Source organism: Cottoperca gobio, unplaced genomic scaffold (assembly GCF_900634415.1).
Source record: "Cottoperca gobio unplaced genomic scaffold, fCotGob3.1 fCotGob3_78arrow_ctg1, whole genome shotgun sequence".
Lineage (NCBI taxonomy): Eukaryota > Metazoa > Chordata > Actinopteri > Perciformes > Bovichtidae > Cottoperca > Cottoperca gobio.
In genome coordinates this window covers 67202-75786 of record NW_021167067.1, presented here as the reverse complement: position 1 = coordinate 75786, position 8585 = coordinate 67202, and the positions used below count along the sequence as shown (strand labels likewise).

General features: G+C 41.8%; 1 protein-coding gene across 1 annotated transcript; it reads left to right on the top strand.

The window, feature by feature from the left end:
- Window positions 1-4156: 4156 nt before the first annotated feature.
- Window positions 4157-8030, top strand: LOC115006267 (oocyte zinc finger protein XlCOF22-like; the record flags this gene model as incomplete). Its single annotated transcript, XM_029428395.1, has 1 exon — window positions 4157-8030. A coding segment is annotated over one exon (2429 nt), but the record flags the coding sequence as incomplete, so codon positions are not given.
- Window positions 8031-8585: the final 555 nt, after the last annotated feature.

Genomic DNA, 8585 nt, shown 5'->3' with positions numbered 1-8585 from the left:
CAGGCAGAGACAGAGACAACGTGAGGATCTTATAGAATATGATGCATTGTGTGCATTAAAGTACCAACAGGATGTAAAGGAGTAGGTGGAGAGATTATATCTCCTCACTGGGAACGCCTCAGGATCCCCCAGTCGGAGCTGGAGGATGTGGCCCGGAGAAGGGAAGATTGGGGTTCCTTACTGGACCTGCTGCCCCCGCGGCCCGACCCCGGATAAGCGGCATTTATTTTTGATTTTCCAGTAAAATCAGTACTTTAACTTTAAGTACAAGTTTATTCATAATCGAGCTGCACATTTCAAATTGTTTTACAAAATAACATTTAAAGCATTAAATGTGACAAAGAAACACATTATAAAATGACCTTTAAATACAATTTAAAACAGGCATTAAATATTCAAGAGAATAAAAACAGAAGAATTAAAGTTACAGTGCAAGATAAGAATAATTATTGGACTTATTAGAAGACAGAAAAGTCTTCATTCTGATTTAAAAGCAGGTGTCTCCCTTAGAGATAGGGTGAGAAGCTCAGCCATCCGTGAGAGACTCGGAGTAGAGCCGCTGCTCCTTTACGTTGAAAGGAGCCAGTTGAGGTGGTTCAGCATCTAGTAAGGATGCCACCTGGGCGCCTCCCTAGGGAGGTGTTCCAGGCACGTCCAGCTGGGAGGAGACTCCGGGGAAGACCCAGGACTCGGTGGAGAGATCATATCTCCTCACTGGGAACGCCTCGGGACCCCCAGTCGGAGCTGGAGGATGTGGCCCAGAGAAGGGAAGATTGGGGTTCCTTACTGGAGCTGCTGCCCCCGCGGCCCGACCCCGGATAAGCGGTAGACGATGGATGGTCTGGGTTAGGCATAAAAACTGAACGCTGCGTCGCCGTGTTTAGTTCTGACTCTGGGACAGAAAGTCTGGATGGTTCATAATGTAGCAGAAAATCAGAATAAACAGTCAGTGCTTTATAAACCAACAGTAGTGCTTTCAAGACAATTCTTTGACAGACAGGAAGCCGATGTAAAGACCTCCGATCTGAAACTCCTTTGATATTATAGAACAAAATGCTGTTACAGTAATCGAGTCTACTGAAGATAAATACAGAGAGAAGTTCTTTAATCCTTTAACACCTAAGCCTAAAAAGCCTTTTGCTTTCTTGCTTATTTTGACTATAAAAAGGTCAGGAAATGTCCTGTAAGTGCTTTTTCCCATTTTCTAACAATACCTGGAACTTTCCATATCTGGCAGTCATTTACAATTTATTGCATGTTATGAGAGTAATAACAGTTTAAAATGAAGAGAAACACAAAAGCGGAATTTGAGTTTAGTGAACAAAAAACACAGCAAATGTACATGAATAAGAGATTTAACATGTTACATTTGAAGTTTGAAATGTATACAACTATATCCAGTAAAAGTTTTGAGTCTTTTACTCTTACATCTGCAAAAACAGGCCATAAAATAGAAAATATGTCCAGGCGTTTTTCCCCACACAGGGTAATTCTCTCCTCTCTGAGTGTCCCTTCACATGCAGAGGTCTTGGTGGTACTGCCAGTGACTGTTCCTGTTGCTCCTGTTTTCTCTGGGTCACTCATATGAAGATTAGATCAAATGGCCATGAACTGTCTGGGGACATGACAGTGGCAGGGAATGACACATGGAAGATGGTTTGTTTACACCAAAAGTTGCTCATCTTTGTGCAGGTCCAAAACTGACCTGTACAGCAACATGCCTGTGGACTTCTTAATTTCTTCTGGAGTTATTTCAGTCCAGATGAACTGTCTCCCTCTCTCCAGGCTTTTGGCTGCATTCTTGTTTGTGTATTCAGAGAGGAGTTTGAAAACTGCAGCATCAAAGTGGGAATAAATGTCACCTGGTGCTGGGTTTCCCATATCGAGAGGGGGTTGGACACCCGGGGTCCATCATCGGGCTCTGCCTCAGTCTGCCATCTTGTGGTGTGATGTGGTGAGGGGGTTCTGTGTCTGACAGCATCACCAGATCATCCATCATCCCCACAGCTCCATCTACAGGCCTGAATGTGATCTCTGGTGACACCTCGTGATCTCTGGTGACACCTCCTCCTCTCCAGCTAGAGCCTGCACACAGCCTCTGCTAGGACGCAGGCTACTTGAAGAAGACGCGCACATTTAGGCATATAAAGTACAATTACACACCTAGTACAACCTTACAGTCTTGGTACACTGTTCTAAACAAGTCACCACGCAATACAAGTGTTGTTGTTTGTGTCTCTCCAGCGGTGTGTGTGTGTGTGTGTGTGTGTGTGTGTGTGTGTGTGTGTGTGTGTGTGTGTGTCTTCGCTCAGAACAAAGGCGCTGTTTCGCGGGCTTCTGGGAGGGCCTTAAGTGAAGTTACCGTAATGAGTCGATATATGCTGTAAAGCGCAGAGTCTCAGCTTTCAGAAACAGTTTTTTGATTGCGCAAACTTTGACATAATTACGGTAATTCAAAGTTTTGCTTGCAAAATGTGTCGTCGCCGACACGTTCGGTGTTAAAGGGTTAAAGGGTTAAGGTGATAGTAGGCTGACTTTGTGAGTGTCTTAATGTGACTGTTCAGGTTTAAGTCCATGAATACATCTAGATTTCTGGCCATGTCTGATTTTTAACGCCGCCGATCTTTTAATCGTTCCTCGGCTTTAAAAACATTTACCTCAGTTTAGTCTTTGTTTAATTGAAGAAAGTTCTCACCTGATCTGTTCAATGGACTTACTCAGAGCTTGTATTGGATCCATAGCCTTCTGGCGATATGGTCATGTAAATGTGTGTGTCCTCTTTATAGTTATGGTAACTTATTTAGTTGTTTTACATAATCTAAGCCAGTGGAAGAATGTAAAGAGAAGAGGCCCCAGAATGGAGCCTTGAGGAACTCCACACGTCATATTTGTCAGTTTCAATGTGTAATTACCTGTAGAAACAAAGTCGTCCCCGTCCTTTTCAGTAGGACTCAAACATACACATTCAGCTGTTGGAAAACTACTTTTTCAATGATTTTACTTAAAAATGAGAGGTTTGAAATGGACCTATAATTGTTCATTAGTGATGTGTCTACATTGTTCTTTTTAAGTGGGTTGACGGCAGTTTTTCAGGACCTGTGGGAAAACACCTGATAGAAGAGACGTGTTTACAATTTGTAGAAGATCTGAGGCCATGCAATATGAATTTTTTTTTTTTTTTTTTTTTATAAATAGCTTGTTTGTAGACTATCAAGGCAGCAGGAGGAGGACTTCAGAAGTTCTATAATGTCCTCCAGGTTATTATAGTTGATCGGATAAAATAGTGTTGTAGTATTTGACTTGCTTTTAAGTGGACACAGGGACGGCACATATGCTGTACCTCATATGGAGGCAAATTCATTGCAGGCCCTGAAGGATAGAAATGTAGACGCTACTGACACAGGAGGGTTTGGTAGTGTGTGGACAGTAGCAAAGATTACTATTGTTTTTGGCGATGTCAGAAGGACAGCCTTGGATTTCTCAGTTCCAGATTTGAAAAGGAAAGTCTCTTTGTATAGATGTCATAATGAACCTGGAGATTTGTGTTTCACCCTCTGCATTCAGCCTTTCAACACTCTTGTTCTTTCTAGTTTCACCAACGTGGCTTTTCTCCATGAAGATCTTTTCTTACGAGATACGGCCTTCACATTAAGTGGGAGCAATAGCATCAATAACATTTGTAATTTTAGAATTGAAATGATCAACAACATTGGCTGAGAGACGAGATGGAAGAGAAAACCTTAAACATTTCACTGGTGTTTTCAGTGATGTACTGTTTTAGGATTACCTCTGTTTGAACATTAGTGCGCACAGAGATGGTGCTCTCAAAGAAAACAGGACATCAATCACCACAACGTCACAAATGGATAAAGTTACTGAGCCACAGTCCTCCATTTAAATCTGAACCTTCGTTTACCTGCAGAAGCAGTTTGTTTACATTTTGGTTGTTCATCAGCTGAACTTCCTGTACTAAGTAAAAAGGTCCATCACATCATTAATGGATATTTTCACAACCTCTTGATTTATGATACAAACTTGATCTGATTATTATTATTATTATTATTATTATTATTATTATTATTATTATTATTATTATCATCATTATGGTTGAGGTTTAGTGGTGGTCAGTAATGTGTGTGTCTTCTCTCCTCCACAGACGTGCAGCAGCTGCTGCTGGTTAAAGAAGAGGTTCCCCCTAAACAGCAGGAGTGTAGTTCCAGTCTGGACCAGGAGGACCCAGAGCCCCCCTCACACATTAAAGAGGAACAGGAGGAACTCCGTATCAATCAGGAGGGAGAGCAGCTTCAAGGGCTGGAGGAGGCTATCACCAAGTTCACATTCACTCTTGTCCCTGTGAAGAGTGAGGATGATGAAGAGAAACCTCAGTCCTCACAGCTTCATCAAAGACAAACTGAACACATGGAAACAGGAGCTGATGGAGAGGACTGTGGAGGACCAGAACCAGCCAGGAACTCAGATCCAGAGACACATTTACAGCCAGATACTGAGGACAAGACTGGAGACTCTTCTGACACTGATGACAGTGAGGATTGGAAGGAGACCAGAGAACCCCCGTCAGGTCTTGGAAATGTAGAAGTCCCCGTCAGTGTTTCCAGAAGTAGTGCTTTAGAGAAACCATTCAGCTGCTCTGAGTGTGGGAAAACATTTGGCGCCAGGGGAAATCTGAACAGACACATAATAGGTCACACAGGAGAGAAACCATTCAGTTGCTCAGTCTGTAAGAAATCTTTTCCACAGAGAACAAATTTAAAGAAACACATGAGAACTCACACAGGAGAGAAACCATTCAGCTGTTCAGTCTGTAAGAAATCTTTTCCACAGAGAGGAAATTTAAAGAAACACATGAATATCCACACAGGAGAGAAACCATTCAGGTGCACAGTCTGTAAGAAATCTTTTGCACATAGAGGAATTTTAAAGAACCACATGAGAACTCACACAGGAGAGAAACCATTCAGCTGCATTGTTTGTGACAGAAGATTTGCCCGACGTTATCAGGTCAAACAACACAAGTGTGATGTTCCTCAGTCCTCACAGCTTCATCAAACTCAAACTGAGGAGACCAGAGAACCTCCGTCAGGTTTAAACTCTCTGGGAAATGAAGAAGTCCCCGTCAGTAATTCCAGAAGTAGTGCTGGAGACAATCCATTCAGCTGCTCTCAGTGTGGGAGAAGATTTGGCGCCAGGGGATCTCTGAACAGACACATGAGAACTCACACAATAGAGAAAGGATTCAGCTGCTCAGTCTGTAAGAAATCCCTTACAAAGAAAGCTAATTTAAAGAAACACATGAGAACTCACACAGGAGAGAAACCATTCAGCTGCTCAGTCTGTAAGAAATCTTTTCCACAGAGAGTAAATTTAAAGAAACACATGTATGTCCACATAGCAGAGAAACCATTCAGCTGCTTAGTCTGTAATAAATCTTTTGGACAGAGAGGAATTTTACAGAACCACATGAGAACTCACACAGGAGAGAAACCTTACAGCTGCTCAGTTTGTGATGGAAGATTTTCGATAAAGACTCATCTTAAACTACACATGAGAACTCACACGGGAGAGAAACCATTCAGCTGCAGTGTTTGTGACAAAAGATTTGCCCGACGTGATCAGGTCAAAACACATAAGTGTGTTGGTCGTCAGTCCTCACAGCTTCATCAAACTCAAACTGAGGAGAACAGAGAGGCACAGCCACCAGCCAGTAGCTCAACTGAACACATGGAAACAGGAGCTGATGGAGAGGACTGTGTAGGACCAGAACCAGCCAGGAACTCAGATAGAGAAAGACATTTACAGCCAGATACTGAGGACAAGACTGGAGACTCTTCTGACACTGATGACAGTGAGGATTGGAAGGAGACCAGAGAACCTCTGTCAGGTTTAAACTCTCTGGGAAATGACGTCCTCGTCAGTGATTCTAGATGTAGTGCTGGAAAGAAACCATTCAGCTGCTCTGAGTGTGGGAAAACATTTGTCTTGAAAGGAAATCTGAATCTACACATGAGAACTCACACAGGAGAGAAACCATTCAGCTGCTCAGTCTGTAAGAAATCTTTTGGACGGAGAAGTCATTTACAAAAACACACAAGAACTCACACAGGAGAGAAACCTAATAGTTGCTCAGTTTGTGATGCAAGATTTACTTGCAAGGATAATCTGAATCTACACATGACAATCCACACAGGAGAGAAACCAAATATCTGCTCTGTGTGTGGGAGAGGATTTCGTCGGAAAGTAGATCTAAAAAGTCACATGTTAACTCACACAGGAACAAAACCATTCCGCTGCTCAGTTTGTGAGAAATCTTTTACACAGAGTGGAAGTTTAAAGGAACACATGAGAATCCACACAGGAGAGAAACCATACAGCTGCAGTGTTTGTAACAAAATATTCACCTGGCGTCGACAGGTCAAAAAACACAAGTGTGTTGGTCCTCAGTCCTCACAGCTTCATCAAACTGAGGAGAGCAGAGAGGCAGAGCCTCCAGTCAGCAGCTCAACTGAACACATGGAAACAGGAGCTGATGGAGAGGACTGTGGAGGACCAGAACCAGCTGTTAAATGAAATTATTTGTTACAGCAATCTCCTGCGGACGACCTTCCACATTATGTAACGTAACGGCAAATTTACTTCTGTAGCTGTTGTAACGTAGCTCTAATATGCGTCAGTGTGTTTAAACGTTTTGTGTACTATCAAGTGTTTTCTCCCTGCGTAATGTAACTCAGACCTTTGCCTTCCCACTGCGTTAGTGTTGGTACGATTCTAAAATTACAATTTTGATTCTGATCTTTCTCAGTCAGTCTGAAACTCCCACACGGCCGACTTTTTCTTTCACTTATTTGTAAACTAAGCCGGTTTAAGTTCTTTTTATCTGAACGATCTCAGTTTGTACGTTTTAACGATGAATCCTCCGTGCCAGCCAAAGTTAGTCATGGAGTCCCGCAAGGTTCTGTACTTGGACCTTTTCTATTCACCTTATATATGCTTCCTTTAGACAATATTATAAGAACCACTCCATAAACTTTCGTTGTTATGCGGATGATAAATAAAACCATAGGAAACCGTGTTTACCGTTTCCCGAGTCCGACCGCAAATAACCAACATTTGGCCAGCGCTAAATTAATGGGCCGCAACATATAAACATCGGCCGCTAGTGATAAAACAACGATACCGGCAGATCAATCGGAGCATCCTTATTCTGTGTCTTTGTTGCTTTAGGCGGGAACATTCATGTATGAGCCTGCATGTGTACAGTACCCTCCACCCCCGGAAAACGGGTTCCCCCAAATGCCATGGAGTGAAACAAACACTTCCTCATGTTGCAGCGTTGCTTTTCAGACTTGCATCCGGAAATGAGTTTCTGATCAAACCCATTAACTGCACACTTAGGGAAAAATTCATAAAAGGATTGTGCGGCTATTGCCGCCTCGAATATATATTATATTATAACCTGCACGAATAACAAAAAGAAATGCAGCCTGAACTGTGCTGCCAAGCAAAGAGCGTTTCGGTGCTCCTGTGCTAGTTACACATGTTTAAATGAGATAATGTTTCACACGCAATTACACTGCAATTATTAGAATCTTCAGAGTTGGTGCTAACGGAAGCACATTTGTAAAGAGTGTCTGATGAAAATCCTGTATTTTGGGATGTATTGACAGTTGTGTTTTGAGAAATAAATGAATTAAGCTCCACTACAGGTCATTTATTACCATTATTTTATACATGAGAGAAAAAGTGCATTAAAACAACGGTGCCGATGTATTGTTCTGAAGCGCATTCAACCTTAGGGTCGTGTTGGCTGTAATATTCTAATCGCAAAATCTTTTGTAAACTGGACCTTGAGACGGGACAGAGCGGTTTGTAAATGATGCACAGTTCATGGAGATATCAGTGGCCGCAATCCATTCTTTGTGACTTCTCCCCAGATAGTACAATCACTTGTGTTCTAATAGAAGTTCTTGTGAAGATTTTTCTTTCTTTCAATAAAACACAATGTGTTGACTGCCTGTAGTTTGAGTTTATTGAAGTGAATATGAACATAATCAGCAGTTAGAGATTGAAAAAGGTTGAATACATACAATAAGTAACATCAGGAGCACAGTGTCCGCTACACTTCTGTTGGTTCACTTAAAGCTTGTGGATGCTGAAGCTGCGACTGAACCAGAGACCCTCAGTCAGGTCTCAACTCACTAACATAATAAAGTCCCACAAACAGTCACTGGCAGCTGCTATGAGTGAAAGATATAAAGTCACAGATTTGGTCTCAGGAGTCTGAAGAGACACATGAGGATTCACACAGGAGAGAAACCAGCTGTTCAGTTTGTGGTAGAAGAGATTTCTGTCAAGCACATCTGATACTCTGTATATTAATCTGATACTCTGTTATATATATATATATATATATATATATATATATATATATATATATATATATATATATATATACACAACTTGGAAAAGTGAATATCCTCCTCTCCACTGCCCCTTTTTATTTTCTCTTTAATATACATTCATGAGTTTCTTGAAGTGCGGTGAGATACAAGGAGCCCTCTATACACAGA